Source organism: Amblyraja radiata, chromosome 34 (assembly GCF_010909765.2).
Source record: "Amblyraja radiata isolate CabotCenter1 chromosome 34, sAmbRad1.1.pri, whole genome shotgun sequence".
NCBI lineage: Eukaryota > Metazoa > Chordata > Chondrichthyes > Rajiformes > Rajidae > Amblyraja > Amblyraja radiata.
This window is the reverse complement of record NC_045989.1, coordinates 2,691,716-2,709,669: the sequence shown is the minus strand read 5'-3', so window position 1 is coordinate 2,709,669 and position 17,954 is coordinate 2,691,716. Positions and strand designations below refer to the sequence as shown.

General features: G+C 44.9%; 1 protein-coding gene across 2 annotated transcripts in view; it reads left to right on the top strand.

Annotated features, from left to right (window-relative positions):
- ntrk3 (neurotrophic receptor tyrosine kinase 3) overlaps positions 1-17,954 on the top strand; it is a 999,514-nt gene that overhangs the window by 567,283 nt on the left and 414,277 nt on the right. For both annotated transcript variants that reach the window (XM_033050347.1, XM_033050348.1), the window contains exons 9-10: positions 11,921-11,944; positions 14,412-14,482. In XM_033050347.1, the coding sequence (XP_032906238.1) occupies positions 11,921-11,944; positions 14,412-14,482 (95 nt within the window). The remainder of the gene's footprint in view (positions 1-11,920; positions 11,945-14,411; positions 14,483-17,954) is intronic.

The following is a 17,954-nucleotide window of genomic DNA, read 5'->3' as shown; positions in this document are numbered from 1 at the left end:
TGTCCGACGGCCACCGGCTCCTCATTTACCGCGGACCGTAGCCGGTATCCCCGCGATATCGCGAACCCCGCGACCCATATTAAAACACATTTCTGGAGTCGCTGACCTCCCTGTCAGCGACTAGAAATAACGAGCCCAACAGCCACAACCAACTGCCATGGCTTGTACAACCCGCGGAACAAAACCCCCACGGCCAATTAACCTCTGGAGTCATGGACCGTTCTGTCCGCGACTCAACAAGCAAAACCCACCGGCCGCCTGCTACCGCACTCCCGCGGTCAACAAATTCCACGCGGTCCACTGGGTTTTGCCCAACTCGCTATCCAGCAGGAACCCACAATAAAGGATTCCCGCAATGGACAACCTGCAGGATTGTTTAAACTTACCGCTGGAGGACTCCGTTCCTCCCAGCGTCTGCGCCAATGCAACTGACGTAATGGTGTGCATGTGTACTGGACGGGCATCTTCACGGAATCACTCGCGTGACTCTGAAGTAAAATTGCAACAAAAACAGAGCGATGTTATTATTTTCAGAAAGGGGGAACTGTGCATTCTTCTGCTGGACACTAGAGTGTGAAAGGGACAACAGTGTAACTGTTTGATTTTGCATTTATATTGGACCAGAGTCTGTAAAACACTCTTCATTAAAATGCCCTTTCTCTGTGATTTCGTACTCATTTCAGGTTCAGATCACCAAACATCTATTAAACCTAAATATCTCTCATTTCAAGCAACGCTTGCATTACCTCTCTCTCCATCTGTCCCACTCCCTAGTCATCCTGCTAGTTTCACTGTTCATATCCCTTCGTTATCACCTCCTCCACAGCCAACAATGGACCCTTGTGGGCTCCGCCTTTCCTGACTCAATGGTACTGGCTTTGATTATGGTTCTGTGCCTTTTCATGCCTCTAGTTTCCCTCCCCTCTGTCTGAAGAAGAGTCTCGACCTTTCTTTTTCTTCAGAGATGCTGCCTGACCCGCTGAGTTACTCCGGCATTTTGTGTCTATCTTCGATACATTGCATGGTCTGCCTCACAGAGACCCAGGTTCTTTCCTGACTGCGGGTGCTGTCTGTACGGAGTTTGTACGTTTTCCCCGTGACTTGCGTGGGTTATTTTCAGGTGCTCTGGTCTCCACCCACATTCCAAAGCCATGCAGGTTTGTAGGTTAATTGGCTCAGGTAGAAATTGTAAAGTGTAAATTGTCCTTACTGCATAAGATAGTGTCAGTTTAGTTTTTAGTTTAGAGATGCAGCGGTGAAACAGGCCCTTCGGCCCACCGAGTCTACGCCGACCAACAATCGCCACACATTAACACTATCCTACACTCACTAGGGCCAATTTACACATACACCAAGCCAATTAACCCACAAACCTGTATGTATTTGGAGTGTGGGAGGAAACTGAAGAACAAACCCACGGGGTCACGGGGAGAACGTACAAACTTCGTACAGACAGCACCCTTAGTCAGGATCGAACCTGGGTCACCGGCACTGCTAGCGTTGTAAGGCAGCAACTCGACCTCTGCACCACTGTGCCACCGTTAGTGCACGGAGATCGCTGGTCAGCGCAGACTCGGTGGGCCGAATAGCCTGTTACCCCCCACTATATCTCTAAACTGAATTAAAGAGTGCCCCATGAGACGCAGCAGAAAGCTGTGACAAGGAAGGTTATGAATCACAATGAAGTTCTGAACCACATAACAATGAGGAGAAAGGCAGAGATTTGTAACTGAGCAGAATGATTAAACTGGTTGGAGGGAATAAAAAACAGCTTGTAGTCTTTTATTCCTGCTGCCGGATGCTAGTCAGTGCTGTGGGACTGGGCACTTGGCTTTGCTTTGTTCACAAAAGCTGACCTGTGCCTTGCCCACTTCATATTTAGTGCAGATGGTTCCATCATCTCCCACTGCTGCCCACGGACAAGGTTATGTTCCCCTTCCACCTGCACGCATCAGTGCTCAATCACACTCCCTTTCTCAGTGTACATGGAATGTTTCCTGCAGCTTTCTTTAAAGATTCAGGATCACGGCGTGAATCAGATCATGCTGTATTCTGTCGATGATTTCACTCAGAGGCACTGGCATTCAGCAATTCAAATCACAGACATATTCTGAGTGCCGTGTGAGAGAGAGTGTTGCAGGAATCCCTCAGCTTTAACTGGGGATTCACCTCACACCCTAGGTCAGGTCCAATCTGTCACCGAGTCCGACGCTAGTGGTTTAGTTTAGTTTAGTTTCAAGATACCGCACAGAAACAGGCCCTTCGGCCCACCGAGTCCATGCCGACCAGTGATCACCCTGTTACACTAGCACTATCCTACACACACCATTATACCAGGCCAATAAACATACCAACCTGTACGTCTTTGGAGCGTGGGAGGAAACCGGAGATCTCGGAGAAAACCCACATAGTCACGGGGAGAACATGCAAACTCCGTACAGACAGCACCTGTGGTCAGGATGGAAGTCGGGTTTCTGGCACTGTAAGGAAGCAATTCTACCGCTGCGCCACCGTGCCACTGACTGTGGAATTCTGGGACATATAATTAAGAAACAAGGGGAAGTAAATTACTTCGGAAAATATTTAACGTGAATGTAATGTTTTTAATTATTTTTGCTTTTTAGTTAACTTTACTTTTTCATTTTTTGATTATTTATTTCAAATAGGCTTATGTATACACAGGAAATGGAGGTATATGGATGAGATGCGACAGAGGAGATTGGTTTAACTTGGCATCATGTTCAGCATGGCCATGTGCAGTACATGTGCTGTTCTGTGTTCTATATTTTGTATTTGCTGAATGGATTTTTAAATGGATCTGAATGTCTTTGATATCAGTGACAATTTTGATAGCTGTTTGATGGCTGAGGAATATCAAATGGCTTTGAATTGAGAATAGTGTGAGATACTGCACTTCGGAAAGTCAACCCAGCATAGGACTCACAGTTTAAGACAGGGTCCTGGGGCACGTTGTGGAGAAGAGGGACATAGGTCTACGAATACACAGCACCTTGAAAGTGGCACCATCACAGTGGAGAGGGTGGTGAAGAAGATGTTCAGCACATTGTTCTGCGTTTGTCAGAGCACTGAGGACAAGAAGCGGGACATTACGTTGCAATTGTTCAAGATGTTGGTGAGGCCACACTTGCAGTATTGTTGAGGGAAGGAACTGCAGATGCTGGTTTAAATCGAAGATAGACGCAAAATGCTGGAGTAACTCACCGGGACAGGCAGCATCTCTGAATAGAAAGAATGACCCTTCTTCGGAAGAAGGGTCTCGAACCGAAATGTCACCCATTTCTTCTATCCAGAGATGCTGCCTGTCCCGCTGAGTTTGGCCCTTAATGCTCAATGCAGAGAACAGAGAATATCTTAAACCAGTTCCTTTTCGAGCACTGCTATCTTGGTTACCTGTACCTACATTATGTACCAGGAGTCTTTGGAACTTTGGAACATTACAGAAGATAGACATAAAAAGCTGGAGTAACTCAGCAGGTCAGACAGCATCTTCCTTTACCCTAGAAATGCTGAGTTACTGCAGCTTTTTGTGTCTATCTTCGGTTTAAACCAGCATCTGTATTTCCTTCCTACACATAGAACAGTACAGAACAGGAATAGGCCCGTCAGCTAACAATGCCTGTGATGCCAAGTTGAACTAATAGTAAGATTAAACGAGAACCTACCAGTTTGAAGTTTGATCTTTATTTTATGAGGAGTTACGATGAGGGATTGTGCTGACGTGAAGACCCCACCAGCACGCATGCGCGACATTCTTCAAAGCAGCGGTGTGGAATCACAGAAAACACAGTAATAGAAATGGGATACCAGTTGACCTTTATAATTGAGGGTGGGAGCAGAGGGCACGTAATCCCTCATCGTAACTCCTCATAAAATAAAGATCAAACTTCAAACTGGTAAGTTCTCATTTAATCTTACTATTTTACTTCGGAGTCACGTGAGTGACCACGTGAAGATTTTAAAGCTCTGTGTTTTCAAACCGTGTAACAGTCCATGCTTCACTCACTGCCAAAGTCATCCAAGGGAGGAAGTATATTATCGTAATCAAACATGAATCCGTTTTTTTAAAAACAATAACAATATTTATTTTAAACAAAGAAAAAATAACGCTCCCCCGGGCTTAAATTATATATTTGCAAAATTAAAAATCCTCTCTGCAAATAATACAGGTTTAACAATCGGCTTATTATAGAACGTTTGGAAAGTTCTTTCCGTGGACCACCCCGCTGTTGCCAGGATATGGCCCAATGGCACGGCCATATTCTTAGCCGCCGATGTAGCTGCTGCCCTGGTGGAGTGAGATGTAGACTCTACACCCCAGCAGCTCCCAATACCTGTCTGAGCCATCTAGAGATGGTTTGTACTGACACCCGACCATGTGGCTTTTTGTAGCTGACCCATAGTGCCTTTTCTCTCCCTCGGGATTCTTTGGTTGTATTGAGATATTGCAGCAAATGTGTCATGACACATAAACAGGGGTCAGGTGGGTACGCCCGGAATTCCATAGTTAGTCCTGAAGTTCCCGGTCTGCTCTGCTATACCAGATCCCAGATAGTAAATGTAACTTGGTCAGCTGATATGACCATGTTGTCCAGTCTGAGAAGGTGTAGGGACTGGACCCTTTGGGCTGAGACTAAAGCCATCAGCATTACCGTTTTCAGGGTGAGCTGTTCCAGAGTTAGGGATCTGGCTGGTGACCATCCCCTTAGAAATGACAGGACGACACTGACGTCCCAGATCTGGGTGTACCTTGGTCTAGGGGGGTTGGTATTAAAGATGCCTTTCATTAATTTGGCCACCAGCGGATGTGACCCTATGGACTGTTGTCCTGGTGCCTGCCACAGATAGGCTGACAGAGCACTTAATTGTACTGTAACTCAGACCTTCATCGTATTGAAGGCTGGACAGGAACTCCAGTACGTTCGTTATGGTTGCTGTTCTATATGTCGTCCCTGTTCTTGAACAGTACGCTTCCCACTTCCTGATGCTGGAGACGTACTGTTTCTTGGTGGATTGTCGGTGAGATGCTGTCATCATGACCTGTTTGACAGTCCCAGGTCCAATCATGGTATTTTTAAATTCTGCAACCCAACAGATTTATTCTGTCATGGTACGGATGACTCTCACTTGTGACCGGGTGGACCAACAGATCTGGTCTCCTGGGAATGGTCATGGGTGGTTCAGTGACCATGTCAAGGACCACAGGGAACCATGGCTATGTAGGCCAGTCGGGTACTACCAAAATACCTGAAGCAGAGTCCATCTGTATTTTGCACAGTACCCGACTGATGAGGCAGAAGGGGGGAAAGGCATAGAAAAACAATTTTCCCCAGTTCAACGAGAACGCGTCCATCGCTGCTGCCTCAGGGTCTGGTTCCCAAGCGACATATGTTGATACCTGGTGATTCAGTCGGGATGCGAAGAGGTCGATATCTGGTGTTCCATATTGCTTTGTAATTTCAGCAAATACTTTGGGGTTTAACATCCATTCGGTGTTATCATTGAATTTTCGTGACCTGGTGTCTGCCACTGTATTAAGCTTACCTGGTAGGTAAGTTGCTGATAGCGAAATATGTCTGTCGACACACCATTGCCAGATTGTGGTGGCCAGATTATCACATTATATCGATTTTATCCTGCCCATATGATTAATTTAGGCCACCACTGTGGTATTGTCAATTTGTAGGCGGACGTGCAAATGGTGCATAGCTGAACAGTAAGCTTTTAGCCCATAAAACGCACTCAACATTTCCAAATAGTTTATACCCAGTGTCTGTAGTAGTGATGATTCTTGTATATTCCATCTACCACCCGTACTAGATATAGTGTTAGTTGCTCCCCAGCCTTGAGCACTAGCATCCGTTTGTATCGTGAATGTTGGGTTATTGATAATGATGGGGCTGGAACTATGCCAAATGTTCACTTTCCATCATTGTAATTCTGATATTGCTTTAATTGGTAATTTCATGGTTCGGTCAAAATGACCTGCATGTTGTTTTAACGCTTGCACCTTTGCTCTTTGTAAGTTTTGGTAATGCAAAGGTCCAAGCTGGGTAGCTGGAAATGCTGTTACTAATTTCCCAATTACTCTTGCCACCTGTCGAATAGTTGGTTGATTGGTAATCATTAATTTGTTGCAGGCTTGTGCCAATTCTGCTGCTTTTACTTTTGGCAACGTTACAGACATGTGGACTGAGTTCATTGTGAATCCCTGATAGTCCATAGTTGTGGATGGCGTCAACTTAGATTTATCTGGATGTATGACAAACTCCAGAGTTTCAAATAAATGTTTGGTAGCTAATACTGCTGATTTAGCTAATTCCAGGGTTTTGCCCACTATCAAAATATCATCAAGATATGCCATGACAATATGTTTTTGTTTTCTTAGTATTGCCAGGGCCGGTTTTAATATCTTGGTAAATAGTCTTGGGGCTGATGTTAGTTCATTAGGCAACGCTTTATACTGCCATTGTTGCCCCATCCAGTTAAACTTTAGGTATCTACGATGATCCTTATGAATGGGTACTGATTAATAATATGCATCTTTTAAATCGATGCATGCCATGAAGTATCCTCTGGACATTGTTTGGCAGTAACAAATGTTTCCATTTTGAAATGTATATACTTGACAAAAGTATTCAATGTCGTTAAGTCAATGATGATGCGACATCCCCCATCTTTTTTGGTTTTAGTAAATATATTTTATACAAATTCCAAAGGGTCATGTTCCGATTTCTCTATGACTACCTTTGTATGTAGTCTCACCAGTTCTGCCTGTCCCTCGCATTTTTCTTTTTGTGAGAGGGTAAACTCCCTGTGGGGTGCATGCTGAACTGGCAGCATACTTTTTTGAACAAATTCAATTTTGTATCCCTGAATATTTTGTAGTATATAATTATCGAGAGTGATAGCCCTCCGTGCTTCGTAGGTTGTTCATTTCGTACTGTGTGTTACACAGCAGAGCCAGGGTGTCTTGTTGGTTGTTGGTCATTTCGACACCATCCATGGAACGAGCGTATGAAGTTATGGCTGACGTCAGGTGCTTCAGAATTTAGTTCTTGGGTTCGAATGCCCAACCCAATGTATACCCGGATTTGGTTATTGACGGCCGATACATTGAGCGATATACAATTCTCCGGTGGCGTGTATAATTCCAACGCCTCATTGACTACCTGTTCTTGGAGTGGGTTGAAGGACAGGTAGTCAATGCTAGCCGCCAGTTTAGGCTGCAACGGCTGTCCCGCTCGCGGTGTTACAGCATAGCGGTTTATCACTCCCAGCAGCTCTTCCTGTTCCTGCACCCCCAGCATACTGCTGTTGTCTTCATCCAAAGACCCCTCTTCTTGACCAGCCCAGCCCTGGTCACCAACGCTCCCCTCTGCTGAGGGAGATGCGATGGCCAGTGCTGGGTATTGCACTGTAGCGGGTGTGCTTGCACTCCCTTGGCGGGCTTGCCCCATCCCCCGGAGCAAGTCCTGCTGGAGCATTTGCTTCATCAACTGCTCCATGCGGGACAAACGGTCACCTCTGCCGCTCTCGGGCGGTGAGTCTTCGGTGCCGGACTCATCGGAGTCAACCGGCCGGACCGACTTCTGTTTAGCCTTGCCTCCAACCCGCTGCGGTGGTTCGAGCTGAGCAGCTTGCGGCGTTGGGCTCGGCTCTACAGAAAATTTGTCGGTGACTGTGGACCGCAGCGAGTGCGGTCCAGGTGTCACCAGTCGCCCCCCACTGCTGGAACCCTCCTGGGCCATCACAGTCAGATGGGGTGCGACCTTCTTCGTTTTTCTGCCCTTGTCCATGTTCTCTATGAAACAGATCACAACAAGGGTTTTTTCAAATACGACCTCAGAATAAGTTTTACTTACCTGGAGGTCCCGTTTTAAACTCTGTTGCGGGAGAGCTCGTTCTCCAGCCCGTTGCTGTTGCACTGTGTGAGACACTATGTCACGCATGCGTGCTGGCGGGGTCTTCACGTAGTCACTCGCGTGACTCCGAAGTAAAATCTCTTTTACCTGTAGATGATCAAGATCTCACCATTGTCTGCATATCTATTTGCCTATCTAAAAGCCTCTTAAATGCCATTATTGTATCTGCCTCCACGTAAGGCGTTCCGGGCACCCACATAAAACTTGCCCCTCACATCTCCTTCAAACATTCCCCCTCTGACATTAATACTACTCTGACATTTCCATCCTGTGAAAAATGTTCTAACTGGTTATCCTATTAATGCCTCTCATTATTTTAGAAAATTCTATCAGGTATCCCCTCAACCTCTGATGCTCCAGAGAAAACAATCGAAGCTTGTTCAACCTCTCTCCTTTTAGCTAACACTCTCTAATCCAGGCAGCATTCTGGTAAGCCTCTTCTGCTTCCATTCCAAAGCCTCCACAACCTTCCTACAATGGGCTGACCACAACTGCACACATTATCCAAATGCAGCCGAACCAAAGTCCTGTAAGGCTGCAACATAATTTCCAGCCTCAATTATTGAAGGCAAGCAAACCACATGCCTTCTTTACCATTCTATCTACTTATGTTGCCACTTTCAGGAAGCTATGAACGTTAACTGTATACCTTCCACTTACATGAAATCTCCTAGCATGCAACACTTTCTTGGATTAAACTCCATCTGCCATTTTTCTGCCCATATCCGTAACGGATCTAATATTCTGCTGTATCCTTTGACAGCCTTGTTCACCACCCACAACTCCACCATTTATGATGTGGTCTGTAAACTCACCAATTAAATGAGACTTCATTTGTGTCCAAGTCATTTTTATATAATCACAAACCACAGAGATCCCAGCACAGATCCCCAGGGAACACCACTAATCAGAGACCTCCAGCCTGAATATTGTCCTTCCTCCACAACCCTCTGTCTTCTCTGGGTAAGTCAGTTCTGAATCCAAACTACCAATCACTGTGGATCTAACGCAACTGAATCTTCTGGATCAGCCTAGCATGAGGGCCTTTATCAAATGCCAAACCAAAATCCAAGCACTCTCAAAATCCGCTCCCTTCCCCTCACCAATCACCTTCATCACCTCTTCAAAATGCCCAATCAAGTTGGTAGGACATAATCTGCCATAGTGACTATCCATAATTTTCCCATTCTCTTCCAAATGCCAGCAACCCCTATTCCAAAGTATTCTCTCTTATCTCGATGGACCCCTCGCTCGATGATGGTCCCCTCATTCTCAGGCGACCTTCCTCACTCTCCAACGTTCTTCCTCGCTCTTTGATGACCTACCTCACTCTCTGATGGCCCACCATGCTCTCAGCAGTTGCTTGCGAGTACTTCCTTGCTCTCGCTGTGCGGGTCCAGTCAGCGTCTATGGTGGGCGAGCCGGGCCTAGTAGAGGGCCTGACCCCACTCGCCAGGAACACCCATCCTCACCGTACACCCACCTTCATTGACACACCAACTCTCGCTGACACACTTGTTCACACTAAAATATCCTCACGTACGTATGAATCATTGAACCGTCTATAAACAAGGCAGTTACCATAACTCAGCGGGACAGGCTGAGTTACAAATATCTCTGGTGATATTTCGGGTCGAGACCCTGGTCTGAAGAAGGGTCTCAACCATAAATGTCACCCATTCCTTCTCTCCAGAGATGCTGCCTGTCCCGCTGAGTTACTCCAGCTTTTTGTGTCTTCAGTTTAAACCAGTACCTGCAGTTTCTTCCTACACAGGGCAGTTACCGTCCTTGATGTGGAACATGAACTGTAACTTTAGGAAATTTGCTCACTATTATATTGACCCAAACAGATCATAGTAGTGACCTGTGCTTCAAACTGATGTTCCCCTTCAGTATCTTTGGGGTGTGATAATAATAGCTATCAAAGCTAAAGTAGGTATAATTAAAATTAATTACAATTACATGTCAGCATTTAAATATCAAACTCAGAGTTGCAGGTAAAATTGACAAGGATTATACAAAGTTAAAGAGGGGACAAATGTTGAAATCTGTGAGAGTTTTGAAGGATGCTCTCTACTCTTGTTGCAAATGTTCCAATAACACGTGGCCTTAGCTGTCCTTGGGGCAGCACTGTGGTGCAGCGATAGAGTTGCTGCCTTGCAGTGCCAGAGACCTGGGTTCGACCCTGACCATGGATGCTGTCTGTGTGGAATTTGTACATTCTCCCCGTGACTGTGTGGGTTTTCTCCGGGTGCTCTGGTTTCCTCCCACACTCCAAAAACGTACAGATTTGTAGGTTAATTAGCTTTGGTAAAGATTGTAAATTGTCCCTAGTGTGTAGGATAGCGCTAGTGTACAGGGATTGCTGGTCTTCGCGGACTCGGTGGGCCAAAAATTGCCTGCTTCCACGCTGTATCTCTAAAACTAAAACTAGGAAGGCTGTCAACTTTGGCACTAAAGATATGGATTAACGGTAGGAATGTTATTGACCTGAACACGTGGTTCAAGATTCCTATTTGTAGTAAAGAAAAATGTATTCTCAATAAAATCTTGCAAAAAATCAAATGAGTACAGTAGACTAACAAAGTGTTGGACTGATAATGGAACTGAATTCATTAGTTCAGAGACGTGACAGAGGCAGTCAATATAATTCTCACAAATAAAGTGCGTGAGAATCCTTTCAGCAACGATTATTGTGAAAGGAATTAGGCTGGATTAATGGTGTTCTACTGAAAACTTTGACTGACTAACAAGAATGTAAATTGATGAGTGTTCTAGTATGTGCAGTTCATGAAGAAATCTCAATGGAAGATTAGAAGGTTTCTTTTTTTTCTGAGCTAAATCCTGGTCAAAATTACAAATGAGCTTTTATTCTTGTGATCATGCCCCTGTTCTAGAAAAGCTGAATATTAGCCTCATTTTTAAGTTGTTTAAATAGAACATAAAACAGTGAAGGGCAGGAACAGGTCCTTCCACTCACAATGTCCGTGCAAGAACAACTCGGATCTGCCTGTATATCAACCCTCGATTCCCTCCATATCCACGAGCCTCTTAAATGGCACTGTTGTATCTGCCTCCACCGCTACCCCTGCCCGTGCGTTCCAGGCGCCCACCACCCTCTGTGGAAATGGCTTGTTCCGCATATTTCCACATCCCTCCTCTAACATTAATGTTATGCCCTCTAGCAATTGACATTTCCATCCTGGGAAAAAAGGTTTAGAGTCTCTATCCTATCAGTTCCACTTCTGACTGTCGACTCGACATTGTTACATAAAGATGGTTTCTATATAAAGAGAGAGGTTTTCAGGGAAAATCTACAGAGCCCAGAGACATCACAGTGGACCATGTGGGATAGATTGTAGTTCATGAGATGGAGTCTTCCTGGTGAAATAGAGGTGCTAATGGCAAGGCAACACTCGTCAAATACGGCAATCAAACTGAAACCACCTGAAAATGCTGGAAATATTTAGCAGGTCAGGAATCCTCCCACATTCCAAAGACGTACAGGTTTGCATGTTAATTGGCTTGGTATAAATGTACATTGTCCCTAGTGTGTGTAGGATAGTGTTAGTGTGTGGAGAACGCTGGTGGGTGTAGACTCGATTGGCCAAAGGGCCTGTTTCCACACTGTAGCTCTAAGCTAAACTAAACTAAGTTGGAGACAGGAACGATCCAGGCAGAGTTAACAGCCTTTCATCAGATCTCAGTTGAGTTGGGCAGCACGATGGCACAGCGTTAGAGCTACTGCCTTGCAAAAAAACCCCACAAAGTACTGGAGTGACTCTGCGGGTCAGGGAACACCTCTGGAGGGCATGGGTGGGTCATGTTTCAGGTTGGGACACTTCTTCAGGCTGTGCTGATGACGTGACCAGTTGCAGCTCCATTGGACCCTCCATCAGGGGTCGATCCACATATTGAATCACCCAGTCTGTTTCTTTCAAACTAACAATTTTCCTTTTGATTTGTTTCCTCTGCAGAAATTCTGGAGAATCCCTTTTATGGTGAGTGCCTATTTATTGGTGATCATGTGTGTGCCTGGCGTGTGCTTTGAAGGAGATGTTGTTAATAAGGGGCATTCTCCAGTGAATTACTTTCCATGTTGTTCTGTGTTCCAAGCCACAGCTTCATGGTGTAGAAATAAAGACTGAGAGAGGTTGTTCAATCAAACCTCTCTATGTCTTGGTCGGATGGAACCATCTACATCAAGTGGCATTTTTACAGATAGTTCTGACAGGAGGCTACATGCAAATTTATTTTTCCAAGAGCTTTTATCTGCTTACCAATTTCCAAAGTTACATAGAAACATAGAAATTAGGTACAGGAGTAGGCCATTCGGCCCTTCGAGCCTGCACCGCCATTCAATATGATCATGGCTGATCATCCAACTCAGTATCCTGTACCTGCCTTCTCTCCATAACCCCTGATCCCTTTAGCCACAAGGGCCACATCTAACTCCCTCTTAAATATAGCCAATGAACTGGCCTCAACTACCTTCTGTGGCAGAGAATTCCAGAGATTCACCACTCTCTGTGTGAAAGTTTTTAGTGGGTGTGTAGTTCCTGATCAAATCCTGTTACAAACTAATACAGCCTACATAGTACAAATACATTCTCTATTCCATCCGTCACGTTATATCCATTGCATGGAAACGCATGTTTTACTGGATGTTGTCGGGAATTTTGAGAATTATAAGGAAGATGAGTAGGTTATACACAAAATTCTGCATGACGTTTCGGGTCAGATTGAAGAAGGGTCTCAACCGAAACGTCACCCATTCCTTCTGTCCACAGATGCTGCCTGTCCCGCTGAGTTACTCCAGCATTATTAGATTAGATTCAACTTTATTGTCATTGCACAAGTACAGGTACAGGCACAACGAAATGCAGTTTAACATCTAACCAGAGTGCAAAGTAGTAAAATGCTGATTAAAACAATATATACAAATGAGGATATATTGATCTATGTACATAGGCATATACATATATACAGATAATTGTTAAGGTGCAAAAGATTGAGATGTGCTAAATTCTGGTGAATAGAGCTTGACTGTAAATTATATAAACTATAAATAATACTGATGAGAAGGGGGGGGGGGGGGCTAGCGCCAGGCCTGTGAGTTTAGCCTGCTGGTGCGAGACCTGAGGCTCCTGTACCGCCCCCCTGATGGGAGGAGATGTGTCCATCTTCGGTTTAAACCAGCATCTGCAGTTCCTTCCTGCACATGAGTAGGTTATAATCTGGCTAACATACTGGGGAAGCGTGGGATGGGGGGATGGGGGGGGGGGGGGGAATGACCAACATAGAATGTAAGTAATAAATAGATGTGTCAATGTATTTAGCCTTCATAGCACAGCTTAATTAAAATAGCTAAAGCTAATGCTCTCTGCTGAAGAGCAGACTTCCTTATCTATTGAGTGTGTGGAGTGGAGGGGGGTTAGCCGTTTGCAGTTCTGTCTAGGTTCTTATCTGTTGCCACCTTGAGATGACAGCTGCTCTTTGTCACTGTGTTTAGCAGGCAAGGCTCCCTGAAGTTAATGAACGGCCTTTTTTTAATACGTACACACCATCAATTCTCCCTGCGGTGATATTGACATCTATGCTATCTATTTGTTGCCAAATTGTAGTTCTTCTAGTTAGGAACCTAACTGCAGTCACTCCAGCTTGGATGTGACCTGCACATGCCTTACAGCACAGCAACTTCCTGATAAACAAAGGATGTGACGATTCAGAACATTGAAAAAGTCACTAGATTACTTCGGAGACTTTCATCTCAGATGCCCTGTCCTCGATGCCCCTGACACTACAGCATGTTACCTGGGTAGCAACACTCTGGGGATATCATATGTAGAAGGAACTACAAACGCTGGATTAAACCGAAGATAGACACAAAAAGCAGGAGTAACAGCAGGTCAGGCAGCATCTGTGGAGAAAAGAAATAGGCGATGTTTCGGGTCGAGACCCTTCTTCAGACTGAGAGTCAGGGGAAAGGGAAACAAGAGATATAGACCATGATATAGAGAGATATGGAACAAATGAATGAAAGACATGCAGAAGAGTAAATGGGTTTGTTACTGTCAGAGCTGTTTATTAACTTCCATCTGCGGATCTCTGTGTGAATTACCATCTTGGACACCGTCTAGTGTTGGGGTTTGAAGCCAAGCTGCTTGGTTCAGGTTCGGGACTGAGTCTCGTATAGGCCTGAATCAGTCTGAAGAAGGGTTTCGGCCCGAAACGTTAACTATTTCCTTCGCTCCAAAGATGCTGCTGCACCTGCTGAGTTTCTCCAGCATTTTTGTGTACCCTCGTATAAGCTTCTCTGTGTTACTGCAGGACTAATGCTGCAACACTTTACAGGGGGAGCGAGGGGGCTAGAAATGTCTAGGTCTCAACGTGCATGGATTGTGTGTTTGTCAGGACATTTTTCAGTCTATCATGTACTCTGGGTGATCCTCCTTTCTCTTCTTCCAGTGCCATCGTTTGAGGTGACGACAGGTCCTCCTGTCAGTGTGACACACAAGCCTGAGGGAGATACTTTTGCCGTGAGTACCTCTTTAAGTGGAATTACAATGCTGTCTTTTTGTTTGGCTTAGAGATGCAGTGCAGAAACAAGCCCTTCGGCCGACTGAGTCCGCGCCGACCAGCGATCACCCCGTACACACACACCATCCTACACACTAGGGACATATTGTAATCTTTAACGATACAATACAATAGAACTTTGTTTATCCCAGGAGGGAAATTGATCCGCCAACAATCATAAAAAATACATTAAACATGAAATTAAAGTGACGAGTTGAAAGGATTTGGGGATGTGCAAAGATTGGGGGGAAGGGAGGGGGAGGGAGTCGGTCTCAGTCTATCCCATGACAGAAGGGGGAGGAGTTGTACAGTTTGATAGCCACAGGGAAGAAGGATTTCCTGTGGCGTTCCATGCTGCATCTTGGTGGAACCAGTCTGTACTCAGCAAACTACAAACCTGCATGCTTATGGAGTGTGGGAGGAAACCAGAGATCCTGGAGAAAACCCACGCAGGTCACAGGGAGAGCGTATAAACTCCGTACAGACAGCACCCGTAGCCAGGATCGAACCTGGGTCTCTGGCGCTGTAAGACAGCAACTCTACTGCTTCTATGTCTAATATAGAAGGAGCTGAGGTTAAGCTGGGGGGCAGTTAGCTGTGAGGAGGATGCTAGGAGGCTGCAAGGTGACTTGGATAAGTTGGGTGAGTGGGCAAATGTATGGCAGATGCAGTATAATGTGGATAAATGTGAGGTTATCCACTTTGGTAGCAAAAACAGGAAAGTAGACTATTATCTGAATGGTGGCCGTTTAGGAAAATGGGAGATGCAGCGAGGCCTGGGTGTCATGGTACACCAGTCATTGAAAGTAGGCATGCAGGTGCTGCAGGCAGTGAAGAAAGCGAATGGTATGTTAGCATTCATAGCAAAAGGACTTGAGTATAGGAGCAGGGAGGTTCTACTGCAGTTGTACAAGGTCTTGGTGAGACCACACCTGGAGTATTGCGTACAGTTTTGGTCTCCTAATCTGAGGAAGGACATTCTTTCCGTAGAGGGAGTACAGAAAAGGTTCACCAGACTGATTCCTGGGATGCCAAGACTTTAATATGAAGAAAGACTGGATAGACTTGGCTTGTACTCGCTAGAATTTAGAAAATTGAGGGGGGATATTATAGAAACTTACAAAATTCTTAAGGGGTTGGACAAGCTAGATGCAGGAAGATTGTTCCCGATGTTGGGGAACTCCAGAACAAGGGGTCACAGTTTAAGGATAAAGGGGAAATCTTTTAGGACTGAGATGAGAAAAACATTTTTTACACAAATAGTGGTGAATATCTGGAATTCACTGCCACAGAATGTAGTTGAGGCCAGTTCATTGGCTATATTTAAGAGGGAGTTAGATGTGGCCCTTGTGGCTAAAGGGATCAGGGGGTATGGAGAGAAGGCAGGTACAGGATACTGAGTTTGATGATCAGCCATGATCATATTGAATGGCGGTGCAGGCTCGAAGGGCCGAATCGTCTACTCCTGCACCTATTTTCTATATTTCTATGTTATAAGTCTGTGTCGTGTCCTTTAGCTGAGAAGTGTCAAACCCATTGATTATTCTTCAGACACAGGGCAGGATTGGGATCACGTACACCCCCTCCCTTTTGACACTCAAGGCAAAACATTTGAAGTCACCAGTTGTCTTGTTTGCTGCTCTTTAACTGTGAAGTATCAGGGTGGATCTGCCAGTTGATGTTTGTTGAAACAGTGCTGGTGTAGAATCATGTTAACATCCCCCAGGAGTGCACCGATCAATCGATATGACGGGTTAAAAAGAGGGCAGTCAATGAACCGGGATCACAGCCAACAAAGGCACAATGTAACACAGGTAAAACACAAGCTGGGAAAGCCACTCACACCTTCTTGCACAGTCCTGCCCTCGCACGGTTTCAACATGGTTTGTTTTTGACATTTTACCCAAAGTTGCCAATAAATTTCCAGCCAATTTTCATCAACATCCGTCGACTTGAATGAATAATAAATTTTTAATAAATTTTATATTTAATGGGCGCCTTTCATACAAAATCTCAAGGACACCTTACATAGTAAACATATAATCGGAATATAACAATAAGGACATCACAGAGACACAAATTAAAAACAGGATTCAATCCAAAAACAGAAAATCAAAAACACAGTGTGAAGAGGGAGCAGCGGCAACCAAATCGTGCCAGCGTCCACTCTCTCTTCATGGCAGCCATCTTGGACACAGACCTACAAGACTACAAATAGACAAAAAAAAATCATCCCCCCACAGTGGATAGCACTGTGGAGGAAGGCACAATGTCCAGTCCCCACCCCATGTTCACCCCAAAGTCAGGCCTATTGAGGCCACCGCAATTGCCTCTACGGAGGCCCGATGGCCCTGGCCGTTCTCACCGGGTGGTCTTGCCCCGGCGTCGGGAGAGTCCTCTCGGCGGCTGGGCCACTTGGAACGGCCGCTTCTTGGTTGGAGCCCGCGGCTGCCGAAGCCGACAAGGCCGCGCCGGTTTGGAGCTCCCAGGCTCCCGTTGTTGAAGTCGGCGCCGCCTCTACGCTCCGCATGAATAAGTTTATTAGCCAAGTATTCACATACAAGGAATTTGCCTTGGTGCTCCGCCCGCAAGTGACAACATGACATACGGTGACAGTTAGGAATGACACATAAAACATTAAACATTAATAATAAAACATTATTGATTAAACAAGTGAAAAAAATAACTTTATTAATGACTTCAATGGGTCAATGATTTCTTTGTTCTCACCTGGCCCCAGGTACAGGTAAGTATATTTGCGTACGACTCAGCAAGACTATCCCCCGGTTAGACCAGAATAGATTAGACTTATATGTCTAATGTTGAAGGAGCTGAGGATACAAGTCTGTGTAATGTGTGGCTAATGGAGAGGTGGGTTCAGATGAGAGAGGGTGAGAGTGTGGGGGATAGTGAGAGAGAGAATGAGAGAGAGAGAGAGTGAGAGACGGAGGGAGAATGAGAGAGAATGATAGTGAGAGAGGGTGATAGTGAGAAACAGTGACAGAGTATGAGAGAGTGAGAGAGACAGAGAAAACGTTGCTGAAATCAGGCCTCACCAGGTTAATGACTTCACCAGACAGTGGTAATCCTCAAATAACCTTTTGGAAGTGCTTGTATTTTGTGTACAAGATCCATGTTCCCAGTGATTTGTTTTTGTAGCCAGAAAGATGCTGGTGTGCATCTCAATTAAAAATCCAGCTATAATTATTAAACATTTATATCATCAATATTTAGCAATGTTACAAAATTTTGAGATTTTAAAAATCAAGTCTGCAATTTATCCCATCAGATAAAACATAAAAAGAAGTTTAATTTGACACCTAATTCACTTTCATATCTCAAGTATTTAAAAAGTTATGGCCATTTTCATACTCGGAAATGAGCATCTTGTTCCCTATTGATTTTCTATGGACATAACAAAAAAGCTGTGAT